This window comes from Triticum urartu, chromosome 2A (assembly GCF_056163025.1).
Source record: "Triticum urartu cultivar PI428250 chromosome 2A, HENAU_Tu73, whole genome shotgun sequence".
Lineage (NCBI taxonomy): Eukaryota > Viridiplantae > Streptophyta > Magnoliopsida > Poales > Poaceae > Triticum > Triticum urartu.
This window is the reverse complement of record NC_141874.1, coordinates 595,268,173-595,290,093: the sequence shown is the minus strand read 5'-3', so window position 1 is coordinate 595,290,093 and position 21,921 is coordinate 595,268,173. Positions and strand designations below refer to the sequence as shown.

Here is a 21,921-nt window from a genome sequence, read left to right as displayed (position 1 = left end):
GAGGGGGTCGAGGTGACGTCCCCAGCCAAGAATCCAGTCCAGAACAAGAGGAAAGGAGGGCTATCAATCCAAGTCTACCAAAAAGTGGCGCCCACTCCTCTGGCCATTACAGAGAAAGGAGAAGGGGCTGTGAACACATATGGTGTGCGGGGTTCGGCTTCAGAGACAGAGATTGAAAAATTGGGCGATATATTTGTTGAGAGAGAACCAAAGAAGAAGAAACCGACACCACCAACGTCTGAATCCTCGGTAGCAGCTGCTAGTTAGTGCTGTCCGTTGCAATGAGTACCATCAGTTGGAACTGTCGGGGGCTTGGGAACCCCCAGACAGTTCGAGAGCTTCGGAAGATTGTGAAGCAAGAAGGTCCCACCCTTCTGTTCATAATGGAGACCAAAATTAAGGGCAAAAGAGTGGAAGATTTGAAATTTTCTGTAGGTTTTTCTGGTTGTTTCGCCATCGATAGTGATGGGCTTAGTGGTGGCATTGGCCCGTTTTGGTCAAATGATGTTGAAGTCAAGTTGGAAAATTATAGCCGGTCACACATTGATGTATCAGCTAAGAAAGACAATAAAACTTGGCGTTTCACTGGTTTCTATGGAGAGCCACGGGTGGAAAATAGACACCATAGTTGGCGTTTTCTCCGCACTTTATTTGCTGTCCTGCATGACGCATGGATCTGCATGGGAGATTTTAACGAGACAATGCAGGCGGGCGAGCACTTCAGTGTCAATGCTAGGTCGGAGGTCCAGATGAGGGCGTTCCGGGATGCGGTTGATGACTGTTCCCTACAAGATTTGGGATGGAGAGCTATACCCTATACATGGGATAATCGGCAGGTTGGAGCGGCAAACGTAAAGGCTCGCCTTGATCGGGCCCTTGCTAATGACCGGTTTTTGAATCTATTCCAGCACACTACTATCAAGCATATTAGCAGCGTGGAGTCAGATCATTGTTATGTTGCGGCTGAGTTCAGAACTAGCATGGCTAATCACTGGCATCGAGCCCAACGGAGTTTCAGATATGAAAATGTTTGGCAGTCCCATGGTCAGTACGAAAAGATTGTACGTGACTTGTGGCATGCAGGGGCTAGCCGGAGAGGCTTGCAAGGCGTCGTGGATGCGCTGGTAGTCATCCAAAAGGATCTGGGTGTCTGGGGCGAGCGTGAATTCGTAAATTTATCAAAGAAAGTACGCAAGCTACAGAAGTGCCTAGAATGTCTAAGGAGCGTCTCAATGGGCCGGGGGGCTACAGAGGAGGAGCTCGTTGTTGCAGCGCAACTGTGAGAAGCCATGCGACAGGAAGAAATCTGGCTCAAGCAGAGATCGCGGGTGCTTTGGTTATGGGAGGGAGATCGCAACACTGGTTATTTTCAAGCTCAAGCCGCTCACCGTAAAAGAATCAATCGAATCACTTCTCTAGAGAACATACATGGTCAGATTTTGCAAGACCCGGAGGAGGTGAAGAAGGAGATCAGTGACTTCTATCACGCCTTGTATCAGACACAAGGCTTCAACCCGATGGAAGTATTATTAAACTGTGTGCAACTGAGTGTCACTGATCAAATGAATGACCATGTCAACAAACCATATGTTGCGGCAGAAGTAAAGAAGGCTCTATTTGACATGGCACCGTCAAAGGCCCCTGGGGTCAACGGGTTCACTACAGATTTTTATCAACGGCATTGGGAAGTTCTTGGAGAGGACATCACAGTGGCCGTCCTGGAGTTTTTGAACGAAGGGGAATTACCTTTGGGGTTGAACGACACATCCATAACTTTGATCCCAAAGGTAGGACACCCACAAAAAATATCTCAATTCCAGCCAATTGCCTTATGCCCTGTTCTATACAAGATTGTAGTCAAAGCAATTGCCAATAGAGTCCGAGGGATTTTGGATGAGGTGATTGGAGAAGAACAGAGTGCATTTGTTCCAGGACGTTTAATCACGAACAATGTACTTGTGGCTTACGAAAGCATTCATGTGATCAAAAGGCGTAAGAAAGGCAAGAATGCATGCTGTGCGGTGAAGCTTGATATGCTCAAGGCCTATGATAGAGTGGAATGGCACTATCTCAAAGCGATGCTACTTAAGTTGGGCTTCAGTGATAACTTTATTCGCTTAATCATGAAGTGTGTGACCTCAGTGAGGTTCACAATCAAAGTAAATGGGGGGTTTCTCCCCTACTTCACTCCTTCGAGGGGGCTCCGTCAAGGATGCCCCATGTCACCATACTTGTTTTTGTTGTGTGCCTAGGACCTTACATCACTTCTGAATAATTTTGGCAGGGCATATATTGACAGAGGCATCAGGGTAAGTCTGCATGCACCTTGGGTTAATCATCTTCTATTTGTTGACGACAGCTTGATCTTTCTCAGTGCAAAAACCCAAAGTACAGAGAGGCTTAACGAGATTCTCCGGATATATGTTGAATGTTCTGGACATGCAGTAAACCGGGAGAAAAGCTCCATCTACTTTAGTGGCAATACGGGACAGCCCCTACGACAGACTATTAAACAGTCTCTCAGGATTCATGTAGAAGCATTTTCAGAACGCTACCTGTGGGGCTCCCGACTGCTATTGGTAGAATCACCAGTGGGAATTTTGTTCATGTGGTGGATAGATGTCGGGATAAAATGTGAGGCTGGTCAGAGCGGAACATGGCTTGTGCTGCGAGAGAGGTTCTTCTCAAGAAAGTTATCCAGTCTATTCCAACTTCCAACATGAGTTGTTTCATTCTGACAAAAAAGGTGTGCAAGAGTGTTACTTCATGCATGGCAAAATATTGGTGGGGGAGCTCGATTGACAAGCGTTCTCTCCATTGGCTATCATGGAACAAACTTGCGACACCAAAGGTGAAGGGCGACATGGGTTTCCGAAATTTGCAGTTTTTTAACTTGGCGATGCTTGGAAAACATGGATGGCGCCTCCTCACAAGACCGAACTCATTGTGTGCCAGGGTGCTGAAGGGCAAGTACTTACTGCATACGAATTTTCTCAATGCTACAGCCCCGGCTCGAGCATCGGCGACTTGGATGGCCATCATAGAAGGGCGAGACACTCTCACTATTGGTCTTATCCGCCGAGTTGGCGACGGCACAACCATATCAACATGGACGGACAATTGGATTCCAAACACACCCACTTTGAGACCTAGGGATCGCCTCAGGCACAGCTCCGCTGACTAGTGTTTCTGAACTCATTGATGATTATACTGGGAATTGGAATGAACAGATTGTCCGCCAGAATTTCTTGCACCCGGATGCGGTGGCAATTTTAAATATACCTCTGATCTCTTCGGGTGGTGAAGACACTTTGGCTTGGGCTTTGGAGAAGTCGGGCATAAAATCAGTGTATCGTTCTCTTGTGAATCGCGACGAGCTTGGCTCTTTAGAGGAAAGGGCGACTACAGAAACATCATCAGCCAATACACAGTTGTGGACTGCCTTGTGGAGACCTAAAGTCGTCCCCAAGGTCCGAGTTTTTTGGTGGAGAGTACTCCGAGGGATACTCCCTGATTCTGTAACCTTGCGACATCGACACATCAAGCAGCTTGGCTTGTGTGACATCTGCAAGGCGTTGGAGGAAGACATGCTACATGCGATGATACATTGCACACATGCAAAGAAGTTTTGGATTGCATCCTGGGACAGATTTCAGCTATATCTCCCACGGCTGCATCGGGATACTTGGGCACGTGATATCTTGCTTGACCACATGTTCACAGATGAGGAAAGATGCAAGATAATTACGATTATGCATAGCATTTGGTCGTCACGCAATTGCTGGACTCATGAGCGCGACGGCTACGACCATGTTCAAGCTCTGAAGTGGGTCCATGAGACCTTGGCGATCTTGGAATTCCCTTCCTCGCGACGGAGATTGACGGTTGGTCAGAGGTGGCGACCACCAGAAGCAGGTTGGGTTACAATCAACACTGATGGAGCGCTGAATGTGGAGGATATGAAGGGCGGAGCGGGAGGTGTTGCCTGTTCGCACATTGCGTTCCTCAGAGCCTGGAGCAAACCCCTACACGGCATCACCGACCCCTTCATCACAAAACTCCTAGCTTTTCGTGACGGGATGATCTTTGCTCAGCTTCGTGGCTTCTCACATGTGATTATGGAGACTGATTGCTTGGAGTTAGTCGACCTATGAAAATTGCGCAGCAACACTAGGTCTGCGCAGCAACACTAGGTCTGTTGCAGCGCCTATCTTGGATGAATTAGAAGAAATTGGTGCTAGTTTTGCTTCTCTTTTTGTTACTCATGTCAGTAGGGATGCTAATGTACTGGCGCATCAGTGTGCTTGTTTAGCTTGCTCACTCGATGGCACCGAGAGTTGGCTTGATGTAAGCCCTGAGTTTCTGGTTTCATGTCTAGGGCGGACTGTAACACTATGATCGTTCATTAATAAAGTTTCCGAATTTGCTGCAAAAAAAATTAAGGTTCTCGTCATGAAAGAAACTACCTCGGTACGTGTTATATATGGGCACCAATGAGGTGAATACAACTATCTTGCACCAATGAGGCGAGGGAGGATCGACGCCGCCCATCCCCGCCTTAGCGCTGCCGCCAGCGAGCACAGACCTCCGACCAAAGTCACCTCGCCACCATCCTCTGCCTTCTATTTTCTCGATCACTTTGTATCTCTCGCCATAGGAGCGCCGTTCGCCGCTGCCGTCGCGGGTCTTTGTTGTGAAGCTTGTTGTCAACCCCGCTGGACCATGCCGAGCTCCCGCCGCTCCCGGAGGTCCCCACCTCCTCGTCGGATCCGACAAGATCCAACTGGAATCCTCGCCGTCGTCGTGCTCCTAGCCGCATGAGTCTCTGCCCCCGCGGCTCCCGGACGTCTCTGCCTCCTACCCGCGCATCATCCTTGTAGGATTCGGCGAGATTCCTTGCCCCCATCGCCCCTGAAGCCGCATGAGTCACCGTCGTTGCAAAAAGCCATGCAGTTGCAAAACTCTTTCTTTCGAAACAAAAACTAAGTTGCAGAAAACATTGACACGGGGGTGCTCTTGTCCATCTGATCAAGAGACGATCTGATGGAGACGGAGCCGGCGGAGGCGCCCGCGCGATCGGCCGGCTGAAGGTAAGCTTATAAACAACTTATGTGTTTTGCAGTACGAAGAAGGTGCAGCTAACGACCATCAGAAACTCCAAGGCTGCAGACTCCATAGCTCACACAGTCCTCGACACGCCGCAACGCGTCGGAGGGGAAAGATCAAGATGGAGGCAGCCACCTCGAATCCGTCGAGCAAGAGGTTCGATCGCTGCATCTACCTCCCCTTTCCGTACCCCGCTCAGCGAATTTACTTGAATTTCTGCGCGCGCTGCTGCTATGTGCGTAATTTAGGATCGCCCTGGTCAGCGGAGGGAACAAAGGGATCGGGCTGGAGACGTGCAGGCAGCTCGCGTCCAAGGGGCTCAAGGTCCTGCTGACGGCGAGGAACGAGGCGAGGGGGCTGGAGGCGGTCGAAGGCGTCAGGCGCTCCGGTGCTGACGTCGTCTTCCATCAGCTGGATGTCACCGACCCTGACAGCGTCGCCCGGCTGGCGGATTTCGTCAGGGATCAGTTCGGGAAGCTCGATATCCTGGTATGTGTAACTCCGCTTTGCGCTTTGAATTTAGGGCCTCGCGCAAGTGGACATTCGTGCTGTTCCACTGAGAGCTCGTCAGGTAGAATCATAGATTCGTAGAAGTGCACTTTTCTTTTCTCGGACTCTTAACTTAGTAAAATTGCATCTGAAGGTGCAGAAATTGTTACTCAGCACATTGTTGCATTGAATAATTTTAAAATGAATTTAAGAGTTCTGTTAACAAGTAGTATAGGTGCTGTAGATTTCTTTTACCAGGCTTGTACTAGTTAATCTTGGCTTGTGGTTGATACGGGTACACTACGCTGTTCAGATTATTGACTTCTCATTGGTGTTTATGTAGAAGTGATTTTTCTCGGATTTTTCTAATTCATCACCATGATCATGTGATTTTTGTTACTTGTAGATTAACAATGCAGGCATTTCAGGTGTTGATCGAGATCCAGTTCTGTTTGCACAAGTTCAGGAACAGGTAATTAAAGCAAAACATTTTGATGTTTTCTGTATCGAATTGCAGTTTGTCAGCAGTAATATATACCTGTTTCAGAATCAGGTTAAGTCAAAACAATAATAAGTCGTTTGTAGTTGTTTGTTGGCATCTATCAACTGTGGCAGACATAAACATCACTGTCTCTTGTAACTCCTAGAGCGTAGTTTAGTATGAGAAAACATATCTTACTGATGTTGGGTAAAGGGTGAACATAGAAGCTTGGATTCCAGAAATCATTCATCAACCGCAGCATCATTCTTTTGTAACTAGCATAGTTTAGTTTGAGAAATCACATCACACTGATGTTGCAATACAAGATAAAACTAGAATATTAGATTGTAGCAATCATTAGTCGAAGTTGGCAATCCTAAAATTCTGCATTGTTGTCACTATTTTTGTTTAGTGAATTATGTGTTAAGAGAGGCGATTTCCTATGCATGGTGGTAGCTACGCACGCATGGTGACAACTACACACCCTTTGTCATAAGTGTCTTTTTTGATATATGCGGTGTCGGGTTTCTTATAGCATTGGCACAAGTGCATTTTTTGTTGTATAGAAATGACCTTTTCTCACTTCTGTTGGTCTTTTTATTACCTTTTTAACACAAGTGCCTTTTCTTTGTGTAGAAAGGGACTTTTCTTGGTTCTCTCCGTCTTTTTGTTTGACTTTTTGGCATACCTGGATAACGGGGTAAAGCTGACATAATATTATGTCAAAAAATCCCGTATGGCGGGAGAAATTCTGGCAAGAGAAAGATATGATAACTCATGTGCTTTTAATGTATCCCACTCTGGGAGAGAAGAATGGAGTATCTGAAAGGCGCAACCATACACTTATGGACATGGTGCGCAGCATGATGAATTATTCCAACTTGCCATTGGGATTATGGATGGAGGCGCTTTCACATTCTCAATAGAGTACCAAGCAAGTCGGTGCCCAAAACACCGTACGAGCTATGGACATGAAGGGTGCCCTCCCTACAACACTTCAGGGTGTGGGGGTGCCCTGCGGAGGTCAAAATGTTTAATCCAAACATTGCAAAGTTAGATTCCAAAACAGTAAGTTGCCACTTCACTGGCTATCCAGACAGATCAAAAGGTTGCTGGCGAGGGCGCGTCGGGCGGCGCGGCGGCCAGACAGTGGCGCGAGCGGGCGGCCAGGCCGTGGCGGCTGCGCGGGCACGGATCCATCGCGGATCTGGTCCGGCGGACACGGTTTCGGCCTCCCCTGCTCGGCCGGCCGGTTTCGATGGGGGGACTTCTCCTTGCTGAGATCTGGCAGCGGCGGCCTGGTTCATTCAGATCCCGTCAGGGATGGCGGCGGCCTGTGCACGAGAGATGGAGGTCTTCAAACAGATCTGGGTGAAAACCTGCTATTGGCTATTGCCAAGGCCGACAATGGCGGCGCTGTCTGCGTCATTCCCTTCCTGAAGGCATCGCCGTGGACAAGTTCAAAGGCACTCTCTGCTACCTCTGGGGGGAAACCCTAGATCGGATGACGGCGGCTCTCTGGTGTCGTTTTTCCCCTTGGGGCGTCATTCTTGCAGGTGTACACGGGTTCGAGGGACCGGAGAACGGCGTCTTTGGTGGAGCGGTGCTTCATCTTACACATTGATGGTGGCGGATCTCGGCGGCGTGGCGCTGTGGAGACTCGGCGTCTGATGCGCGGAGATGGACTTGCGCAGGAGGAGGAAGCTGTCTGCCGTCATGTTGGCGTTGATGGCAGAGAGGCCTGGCAAGGTCGGTGCATCAGTTCTGCTCTGAAGATGGACCGATGGAAGATGAAGGTGACGGCCCTTGCAGCATGCGGTGCTCACTGGGAGTGTGCCAGACCGGTGTGGGACCCATTCCAGGTAGTGGCTTGGATGGGACACCCGACTTTAGATGTTAGGTTTTGGTGTGATGTCTGTTTGGTATTAGGCCCGGACATTCGACACACCTTCATCAAAGGGATAGGAGTAGCAACAGCGTTGCCAAGTTGGTGGCTTCAGGCTTATTGATGTATCACCTTGTATGGTCTTTGTGAATAATTAATAATTATTGATGTATCACTATATTCTCTGTTGTAAACTTTAAAGTCAGTAGAAATAGCTGACTTTCTTGGTCTTGTAGACCTTCTAAGGGCCTCAGTTTCTGGCACATTCTGTGCCTCAACTTCTGGCACTTCTTCTAAAATTTGCTATTGCACCTCCCTTTCATGCTCAACAACGGGTTCAGTCAGCTCCTGACAGATGGTTCCGGGTCTACCCCCATAGTTGTCATGGGTGGAGTTGCAACTGGTAATGAGAAAAATGGCTCCTGAATCATCGGATTAGGTGCATGCACCCTCTTCTCCTCAAAATCAATTTTCCGAGCTACCAAGCTCCCTCTCATCATTTCGTCCTCAAAGAAGACTGCATGTCTCGTTTCTACAAACTTTGTATATCTGTCCGGGCAGTAGAAACAAAAACCTTTTGATCTGTCTGGATAGCCAGTGAAGTGGCAACTTATTGTTTTGGAATCTAACTTTGCAATGTTTGGATTAAACATTTTGACCTCCGCAGGGCACCCCCACACCCTGAAGTGTTGTAGGGAGGGCACCCTTCATGTCCATAGCTCGTACGGTGTTTTGGGCACCGACTTGCTTGGTACTCTATTGAGAATGTGAAAGCGCCTCCATCCATAATCCCAATGGCAAGTTGGAATAACTCATCATGCTGCGCACCATGTCCATAAGTGTATGGTTGCGCCTTTCAGATACTCCTTTCTTCTCTCCCAGAGTGGGATACATTAAAAGCACATGAGTTATCATATCTTTCTCTTGCCAGAATTTCTCCCGCCATACGGGATTTTTTGACATAATATTATGTCAGCTTTACCCCGTTACGCAGGTATTTTTTCAGACTTTTCCCGCCATGCAGGTTTATCGTAATCATCTTTTCCCGTCATGTAGGTAATTCCCTATAAGGGAACATAAATGTCAGAATTGGCTCTTTTGACTGCTTATTCAATCATCAAATTTAGAAATAAATCCGAATGCTCTTTGACACACATACTTAATCCGACGTTGGTCAAATTAAACACGCATGTTGCTTGTTTCATATCAAATCATGTTAACTGAAAAATCTTTTCATAGAGAGTACATGAAAGACATTCATCAACCAAGACTCTCAATGATCTATCTCTTTTCTTTTGATGCCATTCTTTAGAAGGAACATACTCCCTCATATTATGACATCTTTCGGGTCACAAGTACCCAGCCATTTGCTTTCACGAATGAAAGCGTGGAAAAACTTTTAGTCTGAGAAAACATAGCCAATAATCAACAATAATGGGCATAAAAATAACCCTACGTTGGTCTGGTTAAAAGAAATGCGCATTAAACTTTTGAAACTTTCTTTTATATTCAAAATCACCGTTGTGGCAGAATTAGAATAAACATCATCCTTCTATATTAATTCCATATCACCGTTGGGCGGAAATGAAAATAATGCATATAACTCATAAACAATATGATGATAGTATTTCTATTAAACAACTTTGCTAAGAAATATCATCATCATCAACTTTATTGCAGCGGGAACAAGAAATATACATTTGTCAGTTCAAGAGCATTTCTTGATCCTTAATCGTTCTCTGAAAATTGAGCACTTTGATACAAAATTTATCAGAGATTTAAACTTTGAACATAAAACTCATAGAATTATATCACTGTTATCATCAACGTTGGTCAGAAAATAACAATACCATACTTTAACTTTAAAACAAATATATATTTTTTGTCATCGTGGAAACTATCTGCATCTTATTTCATCCACAAGGAAAAAAACATTGCTAAGAACATCTCTTCCAATTAAATTTTCCCGTTGGTTCCAATTTAATTGGAGGATAAAACTTTTACTTTGCAGCGGAAACTTTACAATATTTCATTCAAAAACAATTCTGTACTCTTTTACACTCTTATCAATTTTAACCGGTTGGTTCGAAAATGAATTAGAGAAGTAACAATTTAATCTTTTACTTTAGTTCTATTCACTTTTAAAATAGCACTTTTTTATTTGCAGCAGAAAAACATGAATAAAAAATTCATGAACTTTTTATTCTTTACAAAAACTTTTCTTTGACCAAATAAAAAATTCATGAACTTTATTATTTTCTTTGTAAAATTCATGAACATTTCTTTTTCTGAAAATTTTCTATTTTCATTTTCAGAAAAAATTTCAATTAACTTTTCTATTATCTAAACAAAAAAATTTCATTGGAAAAAAATTGCATAGAAAAACTATTGTAAATCTGCCCAAAATATGGACAAATTTCATCAAAACTTGCTGTGTAGAAAAATAACGGAGAAAATTCATTTTTTACAGCCCGGTCCATGGCCTTCCTACTGCGCACCGTGCGTGCCTCTTTGGGCCATAAACGGACTAGCGACCGCGGGCACGCGCCTGGCAGCCTGCTTGTACTATGGCCCATCGGCCCGCTGGGGGGGGGGGGGGGGGGGGGGGGAAGAGGGCACCGCTCGCTGGTTGCCGTCGGATCAAATCTGACGGCCGCCCGCGCAGATCGGGCGAGTAAACAAGCTGCAGCCACCCCCCTCCCGTAACCCTAGCACCATTTCCCCCCCTTGCGCGCGCCGCTCGATCCCGTCCTGTCGCCCGACCACCGCGACGGCGCCGGTCCCCGGTGAAAAGCCACCGCGCCGCTCCTCCCTTCCTTTCCTGTGGCAGAGGGAGAGAGAGGGTCGCGCTTGCGCCCTCCTTTGCTCCCTTACGAGCCCAGCAGTGTCGGGGCTCCGCCGGCCGCCGGCGACGGCGTGAAGCCACCGCGCCGCGCGAGCCGCGCGCGAGTTTCTTCCTTTCCCCGCTCCATATTCTCCCCATCCACTGAATCCAGTGGCAGTGAGAGGCGACTGAGGCGCGACGGAGCCGTTCCCTGATCCCCTGTTTGTCCGGCGATGATCCGTGGCGCCGTTGCCTCCCCTTCGCCGGTGACGCGTTTCCCATAGCGGAAGCGCGCCGCCGTCGAACGGCGTGGCTGCGGTGCCCTTTGCCCTTTGCAGGGTGTGTTCTTCTTCCGAACGGCTCGGCTTGCCGATGCCCGTCCGGATCGAGAGGAACGGCGCGGCCTTTGCGGCGGCGCTACTTTTTCCGTTGAGGATTCGTTCTTTGCCCTGTCGATTAGGGTTCTTTGGGGAGGGATCTTTTTTCTTTCTCTGTTTATTCTTTGAACCGAAAATCATAGCCTAGCATGGCTCTGATACCATTGATAGATTCTCTGGATCGGGGTAGGCTAGATCATCCGGTAAACCTACCTTCACTTTGGGTTGATGAACTCGAGCCAGAGGCCATCGTGGTGAGATGGCCACGACGGCAATGACAGAGAGATGGCGGCGGCGGTGGAGCTTCCCGTCGTATCGCGCTAACCCTAGATGGTAGGGATGTAGGTGGGGTTCTGAACGCACGGTGAATCTCGTGTTGCGTGCGGCCGACTCTCCCACCCCTTTATATAGCGCGGCGACAGGGGCCCACCAACCATGGTTTGGTTGGGCGCCCCCGATCAGGGCACGGGTCAAGGGCCCGTCGAGCCGTTGGGCTCGATCGGAAGGAGATCAACCTAACAGCATCGTCTAGATGCAGAGGCCGGGGGTACATCCTCCTTTTTCAAAAAAAAAGAGAAAATTTGAAGCGGGTCGGCCTCAACTCACTTAGTTAACAAAAATAACTTATAGTTTAATTGGTGCTTCACTTCATATACTTTAATTAGATTTTAAAGATGAATACTCCTGCCTGACCCAACCAGCCTAGCATCTATGCTTCTGCATTTCTAATAAGATGTTGTGTAATAATTAACCCATTTATGCATGGATAGGTTGAAAGCATGGATGTAGATCAAAGAGTTCAATGGATGAAAGAAAATTCTAAGGAGACATATGAGGAAGCAAAAGAATGCATGAGAACAAACTACTATGGGGCAAAGCTTGTCACGGAGGCACTACTGCCTCTTCTTCAGTTGTCCTCCTCTGGGAGAATTGTCAATGTCTCATCAGGCTTTTCACTGCTAAGGGTAAGTTGTTAACCACGCTACAGATCGATAAAACCAATTACTAGTTTCAGAAAATATATTTAACATTATTTGTGCCAGTATGTTTCTGTTATAGCTTTGTTTACCACTTTGTTTAGTTTTTAGTTTTTAAAAAGTATATGTGCAGCCTTGCATTGTGTCTTCCAGAATATTATTACAGTCTTACGGAGTACTTATTAAATAAGAGATAGGGTATATCTGTTCGCATAAATGATCTTATTTCAGTTTAACTTCTTTTGTCAGATGCAATAAGCAGGATCTTATTTCAGTTTAGCTTCGTATTCATTCCAAATAATACGACATAGGTTCACATTCTTTGGATTGTGGGATATGGATTTTTCTTTTCTTCCAAATCCTCACCCTTCATCATCTCCATGTGTTCTTTTTTTCCCTGTCAGAAAGCACAGGTTCAGAAACTAGTTCTTTTTAGCTAATAAGTATTGTTTTCTTGAGCAGAACTTCAACAGCGAAGAACTGAAGAAGGAATTCGACGACATTGACAACCTTACTGAAAAGAGACTAGAGGAGCTTCTGGATCTATTCCTGGAAGACTTCAATGCCAACTTGATAGAGGCACATGGGTGGCCGACCGGTGGCTCGTCGGCCTACAAAGTCGCCAAAGCTGCCCTGAATGCATACACGAGGATCCTTGCCAAGAGGTTCCCCGCGATGCGCATCAACTGTTTGACGCCTGGTTTTGTCAAGAGCGACATGTCCATGCACATGGGAGAGTTGACGCTCGAGGAGGGCGCTAGCAACCTGGTGAAGGTCGCTCTCTTGCCCAACCACCAAAGAGAACACAATGACACAATTAGTAGAGTGGATACGAGGCCCAACTTCTACTACCACGCATGTAATCAGCTTGACCCTATATGTAATTGTCCTGTACTTCTACAATACTACGCTAAGTTGCTAACATAATGATATTATTTTGTAGCCATGTTAGAAACTCATTAAATTTGTTTGTTTTTGTGTGTATTTCTCTATGATTCAAGGGGTTTTAAGTTCCGATCAATGCCTATTTCTGTTTCTGTATCCGCTTCGTATTCGCTCCGTGTCCGTTTCTGGTAGTATCTGTTCCCATATTCATTTCCGGGGTTTCAGTATTCGTTTCCGCTTCTGTAAAAAAATGTGAAAACAAATATGATAGCATTCAGTTCCGTCCGTTTCCGCTCTGTTTTCATCCTTAGCTATATTGTCTACTATTTTGGACATTATTGGGCTTTATTATCCACTTTTATATTATTTTTGGGACTAATCTATTAACCGGAGGCCTAGCCCAGAATTGTTGTTTTTTGTCTGTTTTAGGGTTTTGAAGAAAAGGAATATCAAACGGAGTCCAAATGGAATGACACCTTCGGGAACATGATTTTTTCAACGAATAAGACCCAGGAGACTTGGACCCTACGTCAAGGCACAAGAGAGGAGGCCACGAGGTAGGGGGCGCCTGCCTACCCCAAGCGCGCCCTCCACCCTCGTGGGCCCCTGTTGCTCCACCGACGTACTCCTTCCTCCTATATATATCCACGTACCCCCAAATGATCAGATACGGAGCCAAAACCCTAATTCCACCGCCGTAACTTTCTGTATCCACGAGATCCCATCTTGGGGCCTGTTCCGGAGCTCCGCCGGAGGGGGCATCGATCACGGAGGGCTTCTACATCAACACCATAGCCTCTCCGATGAAGTGCGAGTAGTTTACCTCAGACCTACGGGTCCATAGTTAGTAGCTATATGGCTTCTTCCTTGTTTTTGGATCTCAATACAATGTTCTCCCCCTCTCTTGTGGAGATCTATTCGATGTAATCTTCTTTTTGCGGTGTGTTTGTTGAGACCGATGAATTGTGGGTTTATGATCAAGTCTATCTATGAATAATATTTGAATCTTCTCTGAATTCTTTTATGTATGATTGGTTATCCTTGCAAGTCTCTTCGAATTATCAGTTTGGTTTGGCCTACTAGATTGATCTTTCTTGCAATGGGAGAAGTGCTTAGCTTTGGGTTCAATCTTGCGGTGTCCTTTCCCAGTGACAGTAGGGGCAGCAAGGCACGTATTGTATTGTTGCCATCGAGGATAACAAGATGGGGTTTTCTTCATATTGCATGAGTCTATCCCTCTACATCATGTTACTCTGTTTTTAACTTAATACTCTAGATGCATGCTGGATAGCGGTCGATGAGTGGAGTAATAATAGTAGATGCAGGTAGGAGTCGGTCTACTTGTCTCGGACGTGATGCCTATATACATGATCATACCTAGATATTCTCATAACTATGCTCAATTCTGTCAATTGCTCAACAGTAATTTGTTCACCCACCGTAGAATACTTATGCTCTCGAGAGAAGCCACTAGTGAAACCTATGGCCCCCAGGTCTATCTTTATCATATCAATCTCCTACTACTTAGTTATTTCCTTTGCCTTTATTTTACTTTGCATCTTTATCACAAAAATACCAAAAATATTATCTTTATCATATCGATCAGATCTCACTCTCGTAAGTGGCCTTATAGGGATTGACAACCCCTATTTGCGTTGGTTGCGAGGATTTATTTGTTTTGTGCAAGTACGAGGGACTCACGCGTAGCCTCCTACTGGATTGATACCTTGGTTCTCAAAAACTGAGGGAAATACTTACGCTACTTTGCTGCATCCTCCCTTCCTCTTCGGGGAAAACCAACGCAGTTCTCAAGAGGTAGCATTGTTATTTATATTTCCTTATATCATGATAAATGTTTATTATTCATTCTAAAATTGTATTAACCGGAAACTTGATACATGTGTGAATACATAGACAAACAGAGTGTCCCTAGTATGCCTCTACTTGACTAGCTCGTTAATCAAAGATGGTTAAGTTTCCTAGCCATATACATGAGTTGTCATTTGATGAACAAGATCACATCATTAGAGAATGATGTGATGGACAAGACCCATCCGTTAGCTTAGCACTATGATCGTTTAGTTTATTGCTATTGCTTTCTTCATGACTTATACATGTTCCTATGACTATGAGATTATGCAACTCCCGAATACCGGAGGAACACTTAGTGTCGGGGATATACCCCGCGGTATGACCCGGCCGGAGTTATAACCCGGCTGGGACCTGGTAAACCGGAAGGTGTTAAGTCAGATGATAAACCGGCAGATGTTAAGTCGTATCATAAACCGGCAGGAAGTCATAACCCGGCAGACCATCATAAACCGGCAGACCATCATAAACCGGCAGACAGTCATAACTCGGCAGACAGTCATAATTGGTTGACAGTCTAACCCGGCAGACAATGATAACATGTTGACAGTCATAACCCGGCAGATAGAGTCTCCTGGGGTTATGAAGCCCAAGATGTTATGAAGCCCAAGACATTATGAAGCCCAAGATGTTAAGAAGCCCATGAAGAGAAGTCAGAATAGTTTAAGTCTTGATCTGAGTTGGAATCTACATGTACTCCGCCCCTTCAACATATATAAGGAGGGGCAGGGCACCCCAAGAGAGAGGAGAAAATAATCTTAGGGCTAGACATAACTGGGAGAGCCGGTTTACGGCGACTCCCTCGTGATGATAATGAGACCTAGCCACAAAACAACATGTAGGGTTGTTACCGGATGATGTTTCCCGGGGCCCGAAGAAGTCTAAACCATTGTATTGTGTTGCGCCTCTCGATTCCACTCAACCCCTCTCAATCTACCACATAGATGCGTTGGCCCCACGACTAAGTCCTCACACTAGGACATCTGCCGTGACTAATCCACGACAGTTGGCGCCCACCGTGGGGCCGCACACACAGTGGTGTTGAGTTCTTGGAGGGATTTTTCCTAGGGTTCGAGAAGCTCGTGATCATTCCGATGATGCAGGGCCGACATTGTTCGCGGCAAAGTTTTCTGCCGTTGGCATGGAAGGATCTATGTTGTTGACTAATAGGTGGAACAACATATATGAGGTTGGATCAAGAGTTAGGGTTGTATCTGTGTATGCTACCACGCGCAACCAGGCGATCCATCGGACCGGATCAGATTTTCACTACAAAGCCGTCTGATTTCCAAGTCTCCGAGATGGTTTCTACTATAGTCTATTTGGCAGGTCGGATATGCTACAAGTCCCAAGGCATCAACTCGTGGCTGATTATGATGTTCCCTGTGAGTGAAAACCAACATGTCCATCTACCAGAAGTACTACTTATGTAGAGGCAGTGCTGCTGGAGTATTATAGTTCATATATTTTTGAATCTTTCAATGATTATCGAGCACTGCATCTACTGATCCATCAAGCCATCACATCAAATCAGCCCATATCTGAGTCAAAACGGCGCAACTCGCCGTCCGACGAAAGGCCAAAAATCATCTTCAGCTACTGCTATTGGGTCACACCACGTGTCAGGACAGATACGTGTTGAATATGGCCTCCTATGTCCGATTACTCAATATAGCAAATTCGGATCAATCTCCAGTTTCCGAACTACAAGGAAAAAGTTGCGCAGTGCTCAGCGCTGGCAAGCCGGGGACTCGGTCTCCGTTTCCATCCCCAAGTCACCACCGCAGCTTCGCTCCCTCTCCACGGAGTCATCGTCCTCCAACGCCCGCACCTGCTCTGCCGGATCATACCCGCACCTGCTCTGGTCGGCTTATACTTCCTGCGCCCGCCGGTTCGTCCCTGCACCCTGACCTCGTGCTCGCCTCCGGATTATCTCCGTTGTTGCCTTTGAGCAGATGCTGCGCTACCCCGTGAAGCGTTGCCTCTTACCAACGCGCCATTGAACCGCCCCGGATCAACCCACTTCCACCATGGCCGCAGCCTGCTTCACTCTACCTTGGGCTGGCTTCGTTCAGCCGCCATTTCGGGTCGCCGGCTTGCTCGCCTGCTGGCTACGTTCGAGCTACTGCTCCTCTACTGTCACCGACCCTGTGAAGCAGCCGGCCATTTTCACCTGCTGCTACTGAACTGGCCTATGGTTTCCTCATCCACCTACGAACCTTGCCCCACCCAGAAGAGGAGGATGAACCCGCCTCGGTTGTTTTCTGTTCCTGCTGCGTTGAGTCACTGGTCAGCTCCGAGCCGCTGGGGCCGTATTGGGTCGCCAGCCTCCGTTTCCAAGTCGCCATGCCGCCCGTCTCCACCGGCCGCCGTCGCGGTCTCTGTGACTGCGCGCCTGTCGCCGCGAGCCGTCGCGTCCGGTTCACCGGCGTACTGCCGTTCCTCGCGGCCACATCTCCGCTTCTGCCCATGCGACCCGGAGGAGGATCGGGCTATAAGGACGCGGACTCAGACGCTGATGCGGTCTCTGCCTTGGTTGCGGTTACAGTTGCACCTCGACCCGTCCGGTTCGTCCGAGTCATCGACCCGCCAGTGCTCATTGGTTGTTGTACTCCAATGCCGGTTCACCTGCGGCCCTGGCTCGTCTCTGCCTCCGCCCGTTTTCGCGTTAAATCGCCGCCAGTCACCATCGAGCGGCCCGCGCGGCCTCGAGCCGGCCGGACCTTTGCTATTGAACCGTCCCCGCGTCTGCAATTTCCGCTTCGCCGAGCCACCTCACTGGCCTTGGGTCGCCTCATCCCTTCCACCGCTCAGGGAGTTGCTGCTGTGTTGAGCCACTGTCGATGTTTTACCAAACCGCCACCGCTTAGCTAAACGCAGTCTGTCTCATGATGCCCTGAACTCCCGCGCTGGGCGCAAGCCCGCTTCTGCCTCGTCTTGGCATGAACCGATGCGCCCCGTGAACCGGTCAGCCGTCGCACCTTTCTTCATCCACTGGATTGAGCGGCCGCCGGGTCGTCCCCGCGCAACCTCGCCTCGCCTTTGTCAAATCACCGACGGTTTACAGCAACCCCCTGCGCCGCTGAGCCACCATTACCAGCGCACCAAGCCACTGCTGTGGCCCGCTTTGCTTCGCCTCTCCAACCCGCCACCGGATCAGTGGTGCCTGACCGGCCAGCCGTCTCGGGCTGCTGCTTGCCTGTCCGATATGGCCTACTGCGGCCCCGCCGTGTTGGCCCTTCATCCTGTTTCCGTTGAACCGTCGCGCTTTGCCAGATCGAACCTGTAAGCCGGCCTCTCGGCGCCTCAAACTGCCGCACCCCGAGCAGTGACCGCGGGCCTCCGTAGCCGCAACTCTTCAACCCGCCACCAGTTTAGCATCGCCTCGCCAACCGATCGTCTTGAGCTGCTGCTCACCTGCACGCCCCACTGTTACTGCCCCTGCGAGCGTCGAGCGCCTGGTCCAAGTCGGCTTCCGCGATCGTTATTTCCGCCTCCTACCGGGTCACTTCGGCCAGAGGCCGGCGCCGGTTTCGCCTCCGCCTGTCCGTTTACTACAGCGCCAAGTTGTTGCCGCTTCACTAAACTGCTAGCGCAGCGGCCCGCCGTGCCGGGCCCTGGGCTGTCGCCTTGAGTTGTTTCCTCTGGCCTATTTCTACGCCCGTGGGCTCCATGCCACTGTCGCGCTGTACGTTGATGACCCACAAGTATCGGGGATCTATGGTATTCCTTTCGATAAGTAAGACTGTCGAACCCAACGAGGAGCAGAAGGAAATGATAAGCGGTTTTCAGCAAGGTATTCTCTGCAAGTACTGAAATAAGTGGTAACAGATAGTTTTGTGATGAGATAATTTGTAACGAGCAACAAGTAACAAAAGTAAATAAAGTGCAGCAAGGTGGCCCAATCCTTTTTGTAGCAAAGGACAAGCCTGGACAAACTCTAATATAAGGAAAAGCGCTCCCGAGGACACATGGGAATATCGTGAAGCTAGTTTCCATCATGTTCATATGATTCACGTTCGGTACTTTGATAATTTGACATGTGGGTGGACCGGTGCTTGGGTGCTATTCTTACTTGAACAAGCATCCCACTTATGATTAACCTCTATTGCAAGCATCCGCAACTACAACAAAAGTATTAAGGTAAACCTAACCATAGCATGAAACATATGGATCCAAATCAGCCCCTTACGAAGCAACGCATAAACTAGGGTTTAAGCTTCTGTCACTCTAGCAACCCATCATCTAATTATTACTTCCCAATGCCTTCCTCTAGGCCCAAATAATGGTGAAGTGTTATGTAGTCGACGTTCACATAACACCACTAGAGGCTAGACAACATACATCTCATCAAAATATCGAACGAATACCAAATTCACATGACTACTAATAGCAAGACTTCTCCCTTGTCCTCAGGAACAAACGTAACTACTCACAAAGCATATTCATGTTCATAATAAGAGGGGTAATAATATGCATAAAGGATCTAAACATATGATCTTCCACCAATTAAACCAACTAGCATCAACTACAAGGAGTAATTAACACTACTAGCAACCTACTAGCACCAATCCCGGACTTGGAGACAAGAATTGGATACAAGAGATGAACTAGGGTTTTGAGATGAGATGGTGCTGATGGAGATGTTGATGGAGATTGCCCTCTCCTGATGAGAGGAGCGTTGGTGATGATGATGGCGATGATTTCCCCCTCCGGGATGGAAGTTTCCCCGGCAGAACAGCTCTACCGGAGCTCTAGATTGGATCCGCCAAGGTTCCGCCTCGTGGCGGCGGAGTTTTGTCCCGAAATGTTGCTTCTTATTTTTTTTTCTCGACGAAAGACTTCATATAGTAGAAGATGGTCATCCGAGAGCCACCAGGGGCCCACGAGGTAGGGGGCGCGCCCTAGGGGGGCGCGCCCCCCAGTCTCGTGGAAAGGGTGTGGGCTCCCTGGTCTTCATCTTTGGCGAGGATTTTTCATTATTTATTATAAGGTATTCCGTGGAGTTTCAGGACTTTTGGAGTTGTGCAGAATAGGTCTCTAATATTTGCTCCTTTTCCAGCCCAGAATTCCAGCTGCCTGCATTCTCCCTCCTTATGTAAACCTTGTAAAATAAGAGAGAATAGCCATAAGTATTGTGACATAATGTGAAATAACAGCCCATAATGCAATAAATATCGATATAAAAGCATGATGCAAAATGGACGTATCAACTCCCCCAAGCTTAGACCTCGCTTGTCCTCAAGCGAAAGCCGATAACAATAAATATGTCCCCATGTTTAGAGGTAGAGGCGTCGATAAAAATAAAATACGTACATGAGGGCATCATGATTATTCTCATAACAGCAACATATATAGATATTGTCATATGATTACTTATGTTCAAGTGATGATCTATTCACAATGCAAAAGTATGAATCAGAAACCTTATTGAGAACCAACAAACTATAACCTCAGTCATTGAAGCAATTGCAATTTATCATAACATCAGAAAGAGTCTATGTCAGAGCTAAAAAGCAAGTCCACATATTCAACTATCATCTAGTCCTTCATAATTGCTAACACTCGCGCAATACTTGTGGTTACGGAGTTTTAATCGGACACAGAGAAAGATAGGGGCTTATAGTTTCGCCCCACAACCTTTTACCTCAAGGGTAATGTCAACAATAATAACTCATGCCCCCCTACATCCAATTAGATATATATATATATATATATATATATATATCAGGTTCTTTCCAACATGCTGGGCTTGCCAAAGGATAAAATGAAAAAGGGAGAGGTGAAGATCACCATGACACTTGCATAAGGTAGAAGATAATAATAAAAGATAGGCCCTTCGCAGAGGGAAGCAGAGGTTGCCATGCGCTTTTATGGTTGGATGCACAAAATCTTAATGCGAAAGAACGTCACTTTATATTGCCCCTTGTGATATGAACCTTTATTATGCAGTCTGTCGCTTTTATTATTTCCACATCACAAGATCGTATAAAGCTTATTTCTCCCACACTAATCATACATATTTAGAGCAGTTTTTATTGCTTTGCACCGATGACAACTTACTTGAAGGATCTTACTTAATCCGTAGGTAGATATGGTGGACTCTCATGGCAAAACTGGTTTAAGGGTATTTGGAAGCACAAGTAGTATCTCTACTTGGTGCTGAGAATTTGGCTAGCATGAGGGGGAAAGGCAAGCTCAACATGTTGTATGATCCATGATAACATACTTTATCTCAGATATAAGAAAACATAACCCATTACGCTGTCTTCCTTGTCCAACATCAACTCTTTAGCATGTCATATTTTGATGAGTGCTCCCAATCATAAAAGATGTCAATAATAGTATATTTATATGTGAAACCTCTCTTTCCTTATTACTTCCTATTAATTGCAACGATGGCCAAAGCTATGTCTGCCAACTCCCAACAACTTTTAATCATCACACTCTTTCTATGTGAAGTCATTACTATCAATAAGATCAATATGAACTTTTGTTTCTTCTTATTATTTTTCTCTTTTCTTTTATTCACCCAAGATCATAGCAAGAAAATCAAGCCCTTGACTCAACACTAATCTTTATTATATAGCTCACGGACTCGATTACATAGAGAGATCATAAGGCAAAACTCAAAACTAGATCATGCCATAAACTTTATTCTACTAGATCAAAATACTACTAATAGGATCGAACTAAGGAAAACGGTAAAGATAGGAGTTGTGATTGTGATACGATACTGGGGCACCTCCCCCAAGCTTGGCGGTTGCCAAGGGGAGTGCCCATACCCATGTGATTATATCTCCTTCTTTGTTGTTGGTGAAATATTCTTTGCGATGATTCCTCTCAAGATACGATTCTCCTCCTCGAGCTTGTTGACTTGCTGCTTGAGGTCCATTGTTTCCTTACGAAGCTTTCCTGTGACGGCTAAAGCTCCTTGCACCCAAGGGTGTTTCATAGCTGCGGGAGAACAAGTGACACTCCTCTTCATATTTTCATAAGAAAGAAATCTAACATTGGAAGGGATAACC

General features: G+C 46.8%; 1 protein-coding gene across 2 annotated transcripts; it reads left to right on the top strand.

Annotated features, from left to right (window-relative positions):
* The first annotated feature begins 4,989 nt into the window (after window positions 1-4,989).
* On the top strand, window positions 4,990-13,154 carry LOC125539035 (short-chain dehydrogenase/reductase 1-like). 2 transcript variants are annotated; one of them, XM_087544501.1, is made up of 6 exons: window positions 4,990-5,090; window positions 5,163-5,262; window positions 5,355-5,595; window positions 6,002-6,067; window positions 11,933-12,127; window positions 12,602-13,154. In XM_087544501.1, the coding sequence occupies exons 2-6, from the start codon at window positions 5,228-5,230 to the stop codon at window positions 13,064-13,066; spliced, it is 1,002 nt and encodes a 333-aa protein (XP_087400627.1). In that variant the 5' UTR covers window positions 4,990-5,090; window positions 5,163-5,227; the 3' UTR covers window positions 13,067-13,154. The 2 variants fall into 2 exon arrangements, with proteins under 2 accessions (XP_087400627.1, XP_048558354.1); XM_048702397.2 differs by lacking the exon at window positions 4,990-5,090 and having other exon boundaries at window positions 5,117-5,262.
* Window positions 13,155-21,921: the final 8,767 nt, after the last annotated feature.